Genomic DNA, 18,817 nt, shown 5'->3' with positions numbered 1-18,817 from the left:
GAATGGCCGGTAACTTAAAAATTTAGTAGCCAAATTGGCTGGTGAGTGAAAAAGTTAATTTCAATCCCTGTTTACAATGCTTTAAATGTGGCGAAATATAGTTTAATATAGTTCCTATTTTTAAATCCTGTACCTCACAGTGTTCAAAGCTAGTTTTGGATTGACGGCAGACATTTTAAAATATATTTACAAAAATTAGATGAAAAACATTTAATTTGCAAAGTTATGGGCCTATTTTGTTTCAAGTTTGGGGTCAATTTATTAAGGATATTTTTTGTTATATTACAGAAACGAATACTTTTCAGAAACTTTTATTCCACAAGGATGCATTTAATTGATCAAAAGTGACAGTAAAGTTATTTATATTGTTAAAAAATCTATAAAAAAAAAGCTGAAAATAAAAATAGTAAGCAGCCCAACTGTTTTAAACATTGATAATAATCAGAAAGGTTTCTTGAGATTAGAATGATTTCTGAAGGTTCATGTGACACTGAAGACTGGAGGAATGGCTGCTGAAAATGCAGCTTTGCCATCAAGGGAATAAATGACATTTCAAAATATATTAACAAAAAATAGTTCTTTTATATTGCAATATTATTTCACAATATTACTGTTTTTTACAGATTTTTTATCAAATAAATACAGCCTTGGCGAGAATAAGATACTTCTTTTCAAAAACATAAAAAGTACACTAAAATTATAAGTATATTAAATCATTAAATGTGCACCTGTTTAAACTATATTACAGGTGCTTAGTGAACAAGAAATAAAGCGCGTTAAACTGTTTCGTGTATTTACCCCATTGTGTTTAGGCCGTGCATTATAAGCAAAGACAACAGGAATGGTATAAAATTAATTATGCATGAAAAAATGTGGACCACATTGTACATCATATTGCATTTCAAACAACGTCTCGAGTTACATTTTTGCAGATGCACAGGAGCGAGACTTCATGTAAGGTGGAGCGACTAAAAGAAAAAGACTAAAAAAAAAAAAGAGATTTGGAGGATCTGCTCTCACACACACAAAAAAATCATTTTGGTAATTAACTCTGAGTACACAAAAGGGAGTTGATTTCAGTGGCGATGCTATGTTATTAACCACTAATGCTTTTAAAAGCACCATGCAGGGAGGAGAAAAGGCAAGAAAAGAACCGCCTCGGGGTAAACACACGTCCATAGAGCTCTGGGCAGATCCAGAGCAAGAGGAAAAACAGCAGCTTGTCATCTGTTCCCTAATCCAGGGAATTCTGAAAAGATGAACTCATTCCTCTACAGCACTCCTGCCAAACCCTTTAACCAGAGAGAGAGCGAGAGAGAGCGAGCGAGCGAGAGAGAGAGAGCGCGAGAGCGAGAGCGAGAGCGAGCGAGAGAGAGCGAGAGAGAGAGAGAGAAAGACAAAGACAAAGAAATAGAGAAAGAGACAGAGAAAGAGAAAGAGAAAGAGAGAGAATTTGAATTTAAATGCTCTTTATTACAAATTCACAAAAACACAGTTTACAAAATATAAATCATCACATAGAAAAATAGAAAATTACAGGAAATTTGTGAAAATTAACTCATCTTCAAACACGGAACACAAAACTGCTTTGCTACACCATTTTAGTTCAAAAGACATAAGATCATCCATAGACTTGTAGAAATTAAAATCAATCAGCACTCTAGACTTTACAAGAGTTGAAAACAAGACAGTAACATTTTGTCCAGGTTTCTGTTCGATCCTATTTTTCCTACTTGAGTAAATGGCCAGCTTAGCTTGACCCAAAATAAAATTCAGTAACTGACAATCAACACGTCTCTTCTGCACATACTTGATACCCAAAATAAACGTTTCCTTGGAAAATATTTCATCAAAACAGTCAAAAAGATTTCCTAAGACAGAAAATAAGGACTTTAGTCTAGAACACTCCATACACTATCAACATCAGTATACAGCATCTTAATCAGTTCTACAAAATCTGGGCAGAATCCAAAAGCTGCTAAAGTTTTCCAAAGATAATCATGTTCAACACGATCAAAAGCTTTCTCCTGATCTAAAGAGATCAAGGCACAATTTAAATTAAACAACTTGGGAGACATCCAGAATATCACGCACTAAAGAAATATTATCAAAAATGGACCTACCAGGCATGCAATAGCTCTGGTCTGGATGAATAGCTTGCTCCATAAAAATAACACATTGATGTTTAAAACTGTAAAACCTATCCAACCTAGCTAAAGGTAGAAAATTGTCACGAGTATGAGACCACGTATACCATAGAACCCGCGGGTCTATCATCGTCAAAAATCTCAGATTGACTCTGGTTAACCAGCTCTGCCGCAACTGGCTCAGGCTCAGCGCGCTGTTCCGATCTGCTCAATCTCGGTCCGATCCTCTGTGGCCTGCTCTGCACGGACCATGGGTTGACTTGTCGCGGGTGAAACAGTTGCGTCATCCACATTTTGTTCGATTACTGACGTTTCTTTTTTTTTTCAGTACAATCACGGACTAAATGTCCCACTTTAGAGCAACCAAAGCACTTCATTTTTCCTGTTGTTGCGAATACAACATAGTCAAAATCATCGATGCGAAATTTAAACGTGAGATCCAGCTCAGCGTCGTCTTTTACAATCATATACACAAAACGTCTAAACGAAACAACATGTCTCAACAAAAGAGAATCACTTCCAATCGGGATCTTTTTGATTGGAGAAACCAACTTGCCGTGACGGGAGAGGGACTGTGCTAAAAACTCTGTGCTAAGAACATTAGACAACGTTACTTTTTTAGATGGCATTGACAGAGGGAGAACAGGTGTAAATAAACCATCAATAGTAATCCCCTGCTCGACTAACTCATTAGCTTTGTCTACTGTTTTTAGAAATATGACATTTGCATTATTCATTTTTGATGCCGACAAAATGCACTCATGGCCCACAGCTTCTCCTATAGCCATACAACACTTCTCCACGCTCACCGCAGACGCCACCTTCACTGCATGACGCCGCGTGAGTGTACTCAAAACCCCTGAAACCGGGGCCGCCATGCTTCACCGAATACAGGTAGCACGCGGCCCGGATCAACACACCAACAAAACTATCCTTAACACTAAACAAACAAACAAAACTAAGCTAAACACAGAGAAGAAAAAAAGATGGAAAAGGAAAAGCACAAAATTGCACTCACGCTCAACACAACTCAAACTCACCACCACACGCACTCTCCAGACTCACTCAGCAAACGCTCACGCATGCGCACGAGAGAGAGAGAGAGAGAGAGAGAGAGAGAGAGAGGGAGTCTGAGTCTCTTATCCTGTGCCAAGGATTAGATTCCCTCCAGCTATTAGACTGTACCACTGTGCTGACAGGCGGAGGGGGAGAAAGACAGAGGGTGTTTATGTGAGCAGGAGAAACAGAACGAGAGAGCACAGTGAAGTTTTATGGTGGACAGAATTCATCTTTTGATGCCACTCTTGACAGGCTTGGGCATTCTTCTTCTCACTGGGGTCAGAGAGAGAAGCTGGAATTACGGTTGCCTGGACCGGGGGAAAAAGTGAAACATAAACAATACCGCCGTACTTCCCTCCCTCCGGCCTCTCTTTGGTACAGCTCTGATTTTTTAGACAACTATCACTACAGGGCGACTTACAACACACTAACGGGCCACATTTAGGTTGGCGTCTGTACTATCTCTGCCATCAAAGACTGCTTTATCAGCCAGACGCACTAGCTGGGGCAGCACTCTCACACAGATAGGTTTCTTTCTCTTTGACCCGCTCTCATTTTCTTCCCTTCACTTCATTAATTTTAGAGTTTTTACAGTTTTCTCAGGCTCCTTATTTCCATTGCTGGGCTATTAAGGCAGCAAAAGTGAAAGCAATGCAGTCATGCTGAGAGAATAACTCTCTATTCCATTTCTGTAAGAGGGAACTATTGGATTAACGACACCAGGAAAACATGACAGTTTTCTGGCTGCTTTAAAGTCATCTATATGCTAGTGTTAATTTCACTTTTAGCAGATATACATATTTAAAATACAGTCTTCTTTCTTTCAGGAAAACAGAAATGCTTACTGCACTATATCAGTTTTAGCCCAATTTAATGTTTTTTAGAATAAGAAGCCAAGAAGCAAATCATCGTTCATGCCTGAGACATAACCAAAGCCGACTGGCTAACATAAAAATATGAATATGGCTAATATATATATATATATATAATATATATATGTCATATATATATATATATATATATATATATATATATATATATATATGTAATATGTATGCATGTATAGGCCTATGTATGTATGTTTGTACACACACACACAATTATATATTTTCATCTGTAATATGTTGCAACGCTCAACTCCAAAAAAACACACTGCAAATAAACAACTGTGACACAACAGGACTAGACATAAATGAAATGCTGAACATAAATGAAACATAATTTTTCATAATTAGTTCATTGCAGCAACCACAATTATATTCATTATTCAAAAACTTGTGCACCTCTATATTTAACCCAAAAAGGGGTTATGCAATCTTTTATAAAAATGCAGATAAACAGAATTCACAGCCTAAATTTACAGAGTGCATGCCGATTGCACTGCAAATGGCAAGCGTGCATCTTAATCCCTTCACTATGGCTCTATAGTGTTAATGATGACTTGGTCAAATGTGCGTAAGATTCACACCTCGGACCCATATAAAGCACAGCTTAGCTAGTCGACCGCTGCTGCCCTGCCTCTCAGGATTCCTTAACACTCACTAGTGTTGACATTTCAACACATGGGCCATCTGCCCAACAAATGAACGAGTATGCGGTCTCCCCAGGTCAGATCGCTGGGCTTCTGCCGTGATTTCCACAGCTGAGTCAAATGGTGCGAAGACCCACAGATCTGTGTACTGATCTCCACAGGTGAGACTTAGCCAGAAGGACTGGGGGATCCAAACTGAATTCCTTTACCATGAGAACAGACGGGCCAGTGTGAAGGACATACTCCCAGAAATACAGACCATCTACTGCTTGCTCGCAACATCACACTGTTGCTGCTTCTATATGGGAATGTGGGATAGAATATTGGTTCGTGTTTGAGTGTGAATGTTTAGCACTTTCAAGGTGCAAATAGCAGATTAAAGGTGATTCTGCACAGTATTTAAGAAGTCATGAAAATATCCATTACTTATGCCATAAAGATCGGATGAACTATGAAACCCTTTCACTAAGTACTAATCTGTCATTTAGTCAACACTTTTATCCAAAGCAAATTACAGTACACTTATTACAGGGACATTCCAAAATCTTGGAGTTAAAATCGTAGAAATTTAATTACTAAGTTACACCACTCTGTAAAAATCAACTATTTCAAACAATACAAACTACTCTGCCTATATTTTCACTGGATCAACCACAATAAATAAATAACTAAATATTTCTTATATTTGTATGTGTGTTTATGTGAAAATATATATTTTTATAATTCATAACTGCATAAAAAACTAATTACAACGATTTAAAATTACTTTTACTTTTTTTTTTTTGCAACAGTAGCTCAAAATGATACCACTCTAATGTAATTCCATGAGAGTTAAAACCAATCCCAATTTTGCTGAAAAACACCAGCATACAATTATTTATGATTTGATCACAAGTCAGTCTCACAATTTTGACATGTATTTGGAGACATATTTAAAACAGCAGAATTCACAACAATGTTCAATAGAGACAACCAAATGAGTATGTTGCAAGACACATGCATGATCAATGAACATATAACATACTGACAACCAGCAGTGGTCCAATAGGGCAAATGACAGTCAAATTTTCGCAAAACTCTTTTCCTCCGCTTCCAGCGCCATCCTTATTGTTATTCAAGGAATAGAGATACAAAAACAGGGACATCTATTATTCAAACGATTATGATCTGTAAAGTGTAACTTATCAGAAATCCAGACTTTGATCGCCGCAAATATTGCTGTCATAAAAGATATTAGACTTAAATTAATCGGAAATGGGCTCTGGTAGCTCAATGTTACACAGCAGGTACAGTTTCAGAGCAGGGAGCCAGGCCAGCGGTTGAGACTGTTCTTGATCTCAGGTTAATTTAAGGCGAAAGCTGTGTATTTGGATACAGCTCATCTGCAAGGTGATGGACACATACTCAGCTCAGATGATGGCATGCTATTGATCGGCCCAATGGATCATAAACACTCAAGTGAATGCATCCTGACAGCCATGTCTTCGCCTTCTGTTTCAGTCACAAAAGCTTGAAGTCATGCAAGTGCTGGGTAGCTACACAGCTGCTTTCTAAAACAAAGCAAATTGTTTATGTTCTTGTGTAAAAATGCACAAGCAAGCACTTCTAATACTTTGTGAGGTATCAAATCTGTCAACATAGATGAAAGGACAGTTTAATGCTCTAGGGCTTCGCGATATATACAGCAATATTAAATTAACAGGTTTTAATGTAAGTTACCTAAAGGTATTACGAGTTTTACAAATATTAAATGAGTACTGGTGTTTATCACTATGTGCTGTTGCATAAGTGCATATAAATAAAATTTAAATGATTTAATTACAGTCATTCCTGCCTTACTTTTTATTTGAAAAACTATTTTTATTAGAATTCACATTATATACTTTGATTTTACTTCATAACAGTGGCTGTTAAAAACACAAAAACAAAAATATTGATTAATGTATCAAATATCATCTAAATGAAAATTATTCACATATAATTATCTATCTAAAACAAATTTACCCAGATTTAAAAGGCTTACTTTAGAACAGCTTGTTAGGTAGGAAAGAGACAAAGACACAGAAAGACTGAAATAGCCAAGAACCATTGACATAACCTTGAGGCACACCAGTACCATATACTTTAATAGACACTCCCCCCAGACATATTTACCTCAAAATACCACTAAAATCCATGAAATACCCCACAATAAGCAGAAGTGAATAGGCTTGTTTGCTGTGGGTTTTCCAAGTCCTCAATAAGGGCCACTGAGGTATGGCATGAACTCCCCATTGAGGGCTGTAATTGCATTTAGAAAGAGAGACCAAACTCTGGACACAGAGCAAATGCATCCAGTTAGTGCAGATCAACTTAGTGTTCCTCTTGCTCTCCGGTGCTTACAAATCCCGTTTTGTGTCTCTGAGGGAGTCTTTTGTTCCACGTTTAGATTGACCAACAGGGCAAACTAAAACAGGTACAGTGTGCTTCGTCATACCACTAATCACATCAGAGAATGTGCTGTGGCTAAGTGAGTGAAAGAGTGAGTGATTGCAGTTTGATCGCCAGGCCTGTCTCTCTTGCTATATCTCTATCTCTCTTTCCTTATCTGTTTTGCAGTCATTAGCGTGAGGATCAAGGACTCTTAAATGTTAAGAAAAACAGACAGCTTCTTCTTTAGTCACTAGAATAAGTTGACTATTTTGCAATACCTGGGTACTACTTGGTGAAATATTTTGTAAGAATGTAAGAGTCAAAAATTAATTAGATGTCACATCTGCCAATGGCAACTGAATTGAGAAAACATTTTTGCAATGTATGTTTATTTAAAAAAAAAAATACACATTTTATATACAGTATATATATATATATATACTGTATATATATATATATATATATAGTAAAAATAAATAATTGTAACATTAAATATATACTATATTAAATGAAAGATCTTATACTGTATATATAAGAAAAAAAATTCTAGATCAGAGGCGTTTAACTTCTTTGAGAGTATAATTTTGTGAGCTCAGCTCCCTCTGACTGGCATGCGTATCCTGCCCGGTTATTCTGAATAATATTTCCATCATTTTGAGCAGCAAACACAAGAGGGAAAAAACAACTCTCCTTACAGTGTTCTGGAAAAATCAGAAAATTTGCCAGTGCCAATATGAGTTAGCCTGACAAGTGTGCACTGCCTTCAACCCCTTTGATTGTGGCACCCGTTTCTAAAAACAAGAGAACATCATCACTGCTTGGCCAAACTTGTGGAAAGAAAGAAAGAAAGAAAGAAAAAAAGGAAGAAACAAAACTGAGAAATTACACATTAAATAGTAAAAAAAAAATGCTTTGCGACAAATGTATCCAGTGTGGGAATAACATTATGTCAGAAAATTACTCACACCTAGAAGATGTACACAAAACTGAAAGGAATAATTCCTGATAATTCATCAGGAATAAGTCACAAAGAAAGAATGATGGTGAGTAAATCTGAGTGAACTAAACATTTAAAGAATAGTGCTCCATTATGCCCCACACATTTTGTCCATTTCTCCATGCACACTCTGTGTCTCTCTCTTAATGAAGGTTAACGTGAGGATGTCGGACTCCATGGGCCCCTGCAGTTAATCCACACAGTGCATTCTGCAGGCCAGAGGAATGCGTCAGCTCTCCCAGTTTTAAAAATACTGACTGCCATAGGTCCCTACACAACTGTCAATGTTCCTCTGGGGAGGAAGGGGGAAAACATTCTTCACTTTATTTTAGCTAGGCAATCAAACCACAGGCCTAAATCACCGCTTGTCCATCCCGGTGCAAGGCGCAGGAATTTATTATTACCGGGGAACCTAAACTGGTTGGAAAATAAAAACGGCTTTTGCATCTACTGTCACCTTTTTTGCCGGCTACACTCTGGGCACAGGCCAGTTGAGACCAAAAGCAAAAGTTTTTACGGTGATGGTTTGAGTATTGTTCCCCCTTCCGCAGCCTTGAGAGAAGGCTTGCTAAAACACTAAACTAACAGTTGGACATTCCATACATTTTTAATGGCATGGCTGCCTCTTTATTTGTTTCCCTAACCCCGTGGCCCGGACTGAATGAATGGCTCTATTGGAGGAGGCAGGCAGGCGCAGCGGCATGCAGGGTGGAGGGAGAAGAGAGATGGGCTGCCCCAGCCTTCCCAGAGCACATTGCAGGACTCAATAACTCACTCATTACTGGTGGGGGTGGGCTCAGTGAGGAAATGATTACCTGTACAAATGGTCTGCATTTTTTCACAAACTCTACTCTCTTTTGAAATGGACAGACACATTGATCATATATTGGATGATAAATAAGCATGCTTTATGTCACAGTGTAAGCATGGCAAATAAAATAAAATAAAATTAAATAAACTGTGACAGCATTTTGGTGCTTTCAGTCGATGCCTAGGTCTAAACTCACATTGGACTAAAAGAATATGCCTGGCTGAAATTAAAGTCACACTCAAAAGAAAGAGCTCTTATCATACTGCCAATAGTGACTCAAGCAGTCATTCTTCATATTGATTTTGTGAAATACGTGACTGATATCACACAATACAGCAAATACAGTCTTTGGAGAAACAAAATCTCTGCTTTTCCAAAATGCTTCACATCTTGAAATATTTACATCGGTCAAACAATGTGGTGAGAAAAAATGAAATGGAATCTAATATCCCTAAAATCCAAGTCCAATTCCTCACTGAGAAGGCCAAGCTGTCTGCACTCACACAAATAAACCTACTGACAAAAACAAAAACTTGATACAGTCTCAGCGAGACATAAACAAATATGCATACTGTATCTTTTTCTGAATCTATTGTGACATACAATATAGGTGGGCGACTAATTCAGCCATCTGCTATTGGCTGATGAGCATTTGTTTGCCTTGTTTATGTGTGTTATGTAAGGGGAAGAGGAAGTCAGTCATTCAGGACAGGAACACACGCTCAAGGAAAGCTGTATGGTATAGCCATGACGGCACGGTACTGCCTGTGTTATATTTACATGCTGTGCATCTCTCCGTCAAAATAAAAAACATGAACTCAACTTGAAATCAAATGAATGCAACACAGATACATGTAGTCTCACAAACATATATAAATGCACATCCTAACCCATCACCTCCAGGCCACTGGGCTTCTCTTCAACATTCTTCAGCTTCCCCCTGCCGTCAAAGGGGTAGTTGAGCAGCCCCTGTGCTACAAAACCCAGGCAAGCTTTTTAAAACAGGATGTTTGGCTGAGGCCTCCTTCCCCTCAAATAAACAATCCGCAGAACCTGATTTTCTGGAGGCAGGGTGGAAGTACTCCAGTCACATTATTTCCACATCCCGTATCCTGGAGCACTTGGGGCCCTGGGGGAGTGTGGGCAGGCTCTGGGGCTGCGGTGGAAACCTGAGGCCCCGTGCCAAGCAACGGGAATAAGGGAGAGGGAGAAAAAAGATAAAAGGAGGGAAAGAGCGAGAGAGGGATAGATACTGAGGCTCACTGAGGTGAAGGAATATGAGGGGGAGGGCAAATGGGTAGCCCCTGCACTGTCCACACCACTGTGGCTCATTTTTCACTGGCATAGTAACACCGTTACAGAGACAGAACAGCGTGTGCGTGTGTGGGACTGTTCTGTCTTTCTGTAATATGGACTGGCATGGGTTTTTAGGAAAGAGAGTGGAAAAGAATAGCTCAAATTGAAGCCGTCCCAATGCAGAGCTGTTTAGAGTCTTAAAGTTATATAACTCATCATTCGTAGTTGTGCTGTACATGCCGTAATACAGCTGATGTCACTCCCATGATCCTAGTTTACCTCAGTGACGGACAAAATACAGTGTAGTTAAAGTCCTCACATTGCGTACATAATACCAAATGTCTATGATCTTTCTCATGATCACTGGTTTAAAGGAAAAGTTTATCATTTATTCATCCTCATGTCATGAACATGATGGGAAGTTTGAATCAATGTTATTCTAATATAATTTAGATACTATTACAGTTATTAATGTTTTGAATTATCTTTTATATTTTCATGTTCATTTTAGTTGCATTTTTAGGAATTCAGAATTATTATTATTTTTTATATATTTCTAAAGATTTTTTTTTGTATTTCAACCTAAACATTTTTCATTCAGTTGCTAAGGCAGCATTTCTAATTTTGGTTTAGTTTAAGTTTAAGTAATGACAATACTGGTTTGAACATGCAGAAGTGCAAAACAAAAAAAAAGAAAAAAAAGTAATCGTTTGGCTTCAGAGTACAGAATATAGAGCATCATTTTTTGGCAATTTTTTATGATGCCATGATGCTTTTTTTGAAGCTTGACTGTTCCTGGTCACTACTTGTTCTCATTGTATAGAAAAGATCAGCATAAACATTCTTTCAAATTTCTCTTTTTGTTTTTTTCTTCTAAGTCATACTTTTTTGGCATGACATGAGGGTAAATAAAAGATGACAAAACTATAATGAAGATTTAAGAATTGACAACGAAAATAATTTGAAACTCAGTCTAGATATTTCAGGCGTGTGCGAGCCAGCAAATAAATCGAGGGGAAGACATCACATGCCTTTTTAAGGCTGTTCAAAATCTATGGATGCAATCAAATCAGTGGTAATCAGCACGCCGTCACATGCTTCGATTACTTGGTTTAATTGTTGGCCGACCAGATGCCCTTTTCATGCACTGTAGAAATTAGGTCAGATCAGACCTAGACAGACTGGCATATGTGTACTGCTGTCAGTTTATCAAAAAAACAAAAAATGTCTGTTTGTGATTTTCTGATAGGGAGAGTATGTGATTATGCATGTGTCAGACTATCAGTCAAAACAAAACACTGGCCTGTAAGACGGCAGTTTTATGAAAACAAAGACAAGAAGCTGTACTATCAATACTGGGATCAACCAGTGGCTCCTTGTGCAAGCGATGCTACCTGTTTAGATCAGTTCGGATTCAGCACCTTTCATACTTCATGACGCATACCCTTTTTCCATTGAAACTGTGTAGATCGGTAGATCTCTGAATTTGCCCACATTGGCGTTCAGCTGAGTTCTGTCAGGACCACTATCGTCAAAGATGATTGACAATTAGCATACAGTTTGGATTGGGGGTATGGTTCTGTTCTGGGCAGCCTAGCATGGATGAGAGCAGGGAGAGCAGCAATAACCCCCCAGGGTAAACAGAACAGAACTAACATAAATGTATTGCAGATATTGTTAAAGTTCAATCATTTTATGTACACATTTTAGAATTAGTCTGATTCAAGGAGAATCAGAAGGCTGAATCCCGACTGACAGAGGAGGAGTTGGGGATGGAGGAGGGTAATTAGCTATTGAGCAATGCAAAAACTGCTGATAATACTGAGGGACCTTATATATGAATGCTTAGATAGGTGTCGTAGTCCCATAGGTAGATGGGGATCAGCTGAAGGTCAGCTGATGCGAGCTTGACTAATGTGACCTGCCAGAACTAACGCTACGCTTGATAATCAATGATAACTGAATGTGTTTTTACATAACCAACTCACAAACCAATATAGCACATTGTAGTGTTTGTTTATTAATTGTTTAAATATATAAAATATATAAAGATTTCATATTTCAATTAACATACTAATTATTTAAATTATTTAAAATGGGGAAAAATAAATGTCTTGGATTTAGTCCAGTGAATGAGCTTGCCACATATTCAGATAATAATGGGATTGATCTAGTTTTTCACCATCAAATTTGTGTTTTTAGTTGTTCTTAAATTGTAAACTGTAGACATTAGAGACATTATCCCACACCCTGGCTTCTGATGTTTAAGGGGTTTAATGGGCTAAGCGGAGCCCGAATAGATCCAGATTGGACACCAACACCAGTTACCAACACTAACACTCTGTTGATGGAAAAGGGGATTCGGTTTACAGTCACAATGCTGATCAGTTTGGTAAAGTCCAGTACAGCTGAATGAGACGGTCACTGATTTCCATTTTTTAGACATACAGCACAGATAGGCCACACATAGGGATGCCAGCCTGGCTGTGGTCTACTCTCCAAAAACAGAGAGGGCAGTGTAAATATCACAAAGCACCAGGAGTGAACCCAGAGTAAAATTACAGATCACCAAACCATTCCTCTATACCTGACTGAGCCTTTCCTCCTCCTCGGGCCACAACAGCACTCGATGAACTTACCCGCACAGCCATCTGACCGCCTTTCCTACATTCTCAAGGAAAAATAAACACAACATACAAAACACAATGGCACCACAGGGTTCCTCAGTGGGACGTGGAGTCTCTCTCACAGCGATGACACAACTACAGTAAGTTCTCACTGTGATTGTGACATCTCAGTGTAAGAACGCACACACATGAAAACACATTGGATTTGCTTCCTTTTCCTCATATGGTGACAAATTCCAGGGGGCTTATTAGGGTGCATCTCTCAGCTGTAGCACATCTATGGCTGGTCAGAGAATGATTTATAAACAGCCACTGTTTTCTGCAGCCCTGCCAGCCTTCCACTCCACATCTGTCAGATCCCTCATCATAAAGACTAATAATCACTGGAAAAACAATTCTACTGCTCTGCAGCAGGGATGTGCTTCATTCAGAATCCAACTGAGATCTTTAAATTTGAATTCAACTGCTGAATTACTAGCAAATAGGAAATTTAAGTTACATATAGATATTCAATTCAAATTACAACTCATGAATCATGACAAAATTGTGCCCAACCTCATGATCATGCTGACATTCTCAGTGAGCATCAGAGGATGAGGAGACCATCTCCCAATACAGGGGCTTGTGAACCCAAAGATCGTAAAAACCCCAATACAGAGAGCAAACACAAACTCACAGGCATACAGTTATACAGGAAGCAATGAGACCTACTTCAAAGAACATAATTCTGATCTCCACACGGTCACAACAAGGAGTGAGGAAACAGGTGGGCTGCATTACAACCCAGTCACAGCTACAAAATGTGAGTGGAACCACACGTGCACACACACTGTTTTTACAGACACACATGTAGCACATCACGACCACATGTTTCGACGGCCATGCTTTGAAAACATAGCGAACACCGCTGACACAGTGTAGACATAAACTGACAAACACATTTGCTTTTAAACAAGAAACTGCGGGTGAAATGCCAAACTATAGACATCCAGATACAAACAACACAAACAGACAGAGATGTACCCAAACACGGGAGCGCAGACATCTCAGACACCAACACAAACACATAGAAATGCAAATATTCAGACGGATTCCAGGGCGTACAAAAAAAACAGTCATGCACAAACTCGCAAAAATGCTAAATACATGCAGAAAAGCTTACAGAAACTCAAAAAAGATTTGAGCTGAAAATCCTAACGCAGTGTGCTTCAAACAAACTCATTGAGGTAGCAAGACATCAAAGATCTATTACATAAATGGCCTCAGATCTCGAGCATCCACAGACTTCTTTCAAACAAAGCCACCAAATTCTCTAAAATCTCGCCCCTGGGCAGCAAGGAGTTTTCATAAGACTCATTGAGATGTGTTCTGTTACTATTGTCAAACAGAGTGGATGAGTGTTCAGAACAGGAGTTACACTCGTCCAGGGGGCTGCAATCTGCTCCCCTCCCACATTTGGCCCCCCGGCCTCACTTTCAAGAGCTTTACTAGTTCCTGCATGTGGGTGGGGTGGGATAAGGGACTCAGGGTGGGCGGATGGCCATATGTATGAACGGTTTTAGATTTTAGATCCGTTTCCTTTCTTTCTTTACAGGTAGCATAAAGGAAAGGGATGAAATTCCATAGGTGGCCCTCTCCAAATCTACATACCTTATGTTTGGTGATTTGGAGAGGGTCACCTATGGAATTTTAACAATTTCAGCTACAGACATTTTGGAGAGCTGTCAATGCAATGCTTCACACAAAATTATTATAAGCCGTACTGAGACTTGCATATGATGTGTTTTGAATGCTTAACTAGCAAGATTTCCTTGTATGGAGACACTGTATTAAAATTCTTTCATTTTATAAAATTCTAAGTGAATTTAGGCATCACAAACTTATAATGTATAGTATGAAAAATTAATATTAATTTCCTAAAGATTACATTGAAAAGTGTCACTAAAATGTTTAAATGTTAAGTGAGTGGTAGATGACGGCAAAATAAATGGTTTTTAAATGTACAACTGAATTTAGCCATCACAGTATTATAATGTGCCGTAAAAAAAATATATATTTTCCAAAGATTTTTTTTTTTTAAAGCGATCTAAATGTAAAAAAGGGGACATGAGCATGCATATTTAAATATATTTAAAAAAAAAAAACAATATTGATAAAATGCATTAAAAACAGAACAAAATTGTCCGATAACCAATATGGTACCATATGTGATATTTTTTTCTTTCATGTCAGTATATGACAATAATAAAAAATATCTAGTTAAAAACGATCCTGCATGCAGGCTAAAAAGGCCTGATTATGAACTTACAAGCAAGTCATAGTTCACACGAACCCAATCCAGAGAAAAAAAATCTAAGCAAGCATTTGAAACATCATTTGTTTGCACAAGGAGTGTCGCCAGCCTGTGAAGTGGTGGTGACAGGGTGCATGAAGCCACAAGCTCAGGTAGCTCCTTCTGGGAAAGGGGGCGGATTGACCCGCTCTCTTTGAATGCTATTTCTAGCGCTGCAAAACAAGGCCTTAGCCTTTCTGTCTCTGCGGCCATGATCCTACGCATGCACAGTGCGGTTCCAGTTTTATGAGAGAAGCATGTTGATTTCATTCCATAAGAGGGGAGTGTTTCATCTCAAACCATGACACAAGACTGTTTCTCCTCTTTTTTCTGTGTGGCCCTTTCACAGCAACGGAAAAAAGCCTACTCCGGTCAAGATAGAGCTGTAAAGGCTGATATGTGCGTTTGTGTGTGCGTGTTCCGATACGCGTCGTTGTGTGCAAAACGTATAACGTGACTCGGTGTGCTCGAGTGTGTGTGTGTCCCAGCGAGCTTGGATCTTATTACAGTTTGATCCCACTCAAATATTTCTGAAAGAAAACAGAGGAGGGGAGGCAGGCTCTATGGCCAGCCAACACGGCCCACTGAACCTCTGCTGGGCTCACAATGAGAGCTTTATCTCCACCGCACTCTCTCCAATCCTAATGGCCTTTAATGAGGAGGAGCAAAGCACAACATAAAAACCAAATTACCTGCAAAGTTTGCTCATTTATTCAAACACACTCCATGGGAACCCGCAGAACTTAGGACAGCGGAAGGTATGCCTATCTGTTTTCTTTGCATTTTAGACTTTTACAGAGCACTTAACCCCTTCCTGGCCCTTAAAACGTATGCAAAACTATGTCACTGGAATATTCCTGCCAAACTTTGAGATTTGTATGACAACTAAAATGGAAAACACCCTCTGCATGCTCACTGCTCTCTTTCGCAGAAGGGAGGAAAATGTAAATATCTGGTGCAAGGTCACCATCACAGGCACGTAGCCTTTGTTTGAACAAAGATGTTACCACATGAGCTCTCCGGGACTGAAAATAACAGCAACAAGTCTGACAATGGTATCACAGGCCATGCTGACACGAAGATTCCAAACAAACGGAATTAAAACAGAGCAACTCAACATTTCAGAGCAGAAATATTTAAAATAAGAAAACTCACCTGAGAAGTCCCCTTGGGTGATGTTAGGCGAGCTGGCAGCCTCTGTTTCAGTGTAAGACAGTGTGGAATCTGACAGATCTGAGGAGATAAAGGATGTCATCTGGTTAGAGTTTGTTAGTTAGAAATTTCAACAATCATTTTAAATTCATTTTTAATTTGATGATACAACTAGGAATGTTGAAAGTACAGCTACCAAGCAACATGCCATAGTTTTAATTTAAATTGTTAATATTTCTATTATATAAATACTTACATTACCATTCAAAAGTTTGGGGTCAGTAAGAATAAAAAAAAAAAAGAAATTAATACTTTTATTTATTTATAATGTCACAAAAGATTTCAATTTCAAATAAATGCTGTTCTTGTGAACTTTTGATTCATTAAAAAATTCTGAAAAAAAGAAATATCATGGTTTCCACATCAATCTTAATTTTCAAATGTTTCTTGAGCACCAAATCAGAAAATTACATTGATTTCTGAAGGACCATATGCCACTGAAGACCGGAGTGCCATCAAAGGAAAGAATAAATATTTTTAGAAGAATAAACAGTTATTTTAAATTGTTATAATATTTATAATATTACTTTTTTTGCATCAGATAAATGCAGCCTTGGTGAGCATAAGAGACTTCATTCTAAATAAATAAATCTTACCGACCCCAAACTTTGAATGGTAGTGTATATAACATTTTTACATAGAAATCTCATTGGTACTGGTATCAACAGCTGATATGTTGGTATTGAGCCAATCCAAGAAATAAATAAATGAGTTATCAGGCTGAGCTGCAAACCACCAAAGCATCAGTTCCAGATGGTACCCACTCTCCACCCCACCTCCTGTCAACAATGTGTCCGATGTTGAGCTATGGTACCGAGAGGATATCCCAGCCCAGTGCCAGGCCCCAGCAACCCTCACAACAGAAAGGGCCGAGCCTAGGCTGGCTCCAGATTGGCATGCTGAAAATGGGCCCGCCGGATACTGGCTGCGGCCTCCACTGGCTCTCAGTTGGTCACTGTGCCTAATTGCCACCATTAAAATTCTTCACGTTGTTCTACTTTTTGCTTCCCCTTTGGCTCTCCGTAAAGCCAGAGATTCAACCAGTGGGTGACAACTGATGGCACTGACTTATTTTGGCCAGGTTATTTTGTTACACAGATTATTTTATTACATTTGTCAGTAAATGATCTCTCATCATCTGTTCCCTCAGAATGTGCATGTACATTATCATTTACAATGACATCTTAAATAAATACATATTTATTCAGCAATTAGAGCTGTAGATATGTAAAACTTACCCAGTGGCTTATGTTCTTCGCTGGGGGAAAGTCTTGAGTATGGAGGAGGGGGTGACTCTAAAATATAACAGCAATATGATTACAATTGGAATAGAAAAACATGGGGAAATTAAATATAGATATATTGCTTAATCTGGACTGACTAGGTTGGGTCTGTGGCTCACAAAAAGAGCAATATATTAATGACAAGACACAATGTAGACGATATGTACAGTGGGTATAGAAAAGAATCAACCCCCTTTAAAATATTCACATTTTGTTGCTTTGCAGCCTGAAATGAAGACGGACACAGTTTTTGTTTTATCCAGCTGTATTTACTCAGTGCAACTTATAACATCCAAGTGAAAGATATAACACCAACATGTCAGAAAAAAAAAAAAAAACAGAATCACTGAGTTGGAAAAAGGATCACCCCCCTCCTAAATGACTTGTAAACTCAATCAGGTTTAGCTAATCACTTTCTCGATGGCACACAAAGCCATTTGACTTTCAACTGTGATCAGCTGTAGTCATTTTGATTAGCTCAGCATGAAAAAAGCTTTCCTGGAGAATTTCAGTCCTTGGTAGTGCAACTGAAGCAAACAATCAACTGTGGGTGGCAAGGCACTGTCAAAAGATATCTGGGATAAAGTTGTGGACAGGCACAAGTCAGGGGATGGATACAAAAAAAAAATGTCAAATGCTTTATCAGTGCCTAGAAGCACAGTGAAGTCTATGATGGATGAAAGAGCCAGGAGGAAAATGGTCAAAGAGTCTCCCAAGTGGCCTACAGCAACTCTGAAGCAGTTGCAGGAATTTATGACAAAGAGTGGTCATTGTGTGCATGTGACAACAATATCACAAATTCTCCACAAATGTGGCTTGTATGGGAGGGTTGCAAGAAAAATAATAATAATATTAATGTTTAATATTAATATTTCCCAAGCTCAAGGACGCTGTACAAAAGCAGTAACACAATAGACAGTCGATTCAAATAATTATAAACAGTCATTTCACAATCAATTAATCAAATTAAGTGGACAGTAGACATTTGCCCAGTCCGGGGATAGACATGATTGCAGTTGCATATCATGGTACAATTATGTACTGGAAACAGAGATACATAACATAGTATAAGTAATAACAGAAAAAGGATAGTGTCAATAAGTAACAAGC

General features: G+C 38.5%; 1 protein-coding gene across 1 annotated transcript in view; it reads right to left on the bottom strand.

Moving 5' to 3' along the window:
- LOC107672304 (mothers against decapentaplegic homolog 6-like) overlaps positions 1 to 18,817 on the bottom strand; it is a 36,048-nt gene that overhangs the window by 9,036 nt on the left and 8,195 nt on the right. The window contains exons 2-3 of the mRNA XM_016465444.1: positions 17,663 to 17,719; positions 16,368 to 16,445 (exon numbers count right to left, since the gene is read on the bottom strand). Of these exons, the coding sequence (XP_016320930.1) occupies positions 16,368 to 16,445; positions 17,663 to 17,719 (135 nt within the window). The remainder of the gene's footprint in view (positions 1 to 16,367; positions 16,446 to 17,662; positions 17,720 to 18,817) is intronic.

Source organism: Sinocyclocheilus anshuiensis, unplaced genomic scaffold (assembly GCF_001515605.1).
Source record: "Sinocyclocheilus anshuiensis isolate Anshui unplaced genomic scaffold, SAMN03320099.WGS_v1.1 scaffold997, whole genome shotgun sequence".
NCBI lineage: Eukaryota > Metazoa > Chordata > Actinopteri > Cypriniformes > Cyprinidae > Sinocyclocheilus > Sinocyclocheilus anshuiensis.
This window is presented reverse-complemented; position numbering and strand designations above follow the sequence as displayed.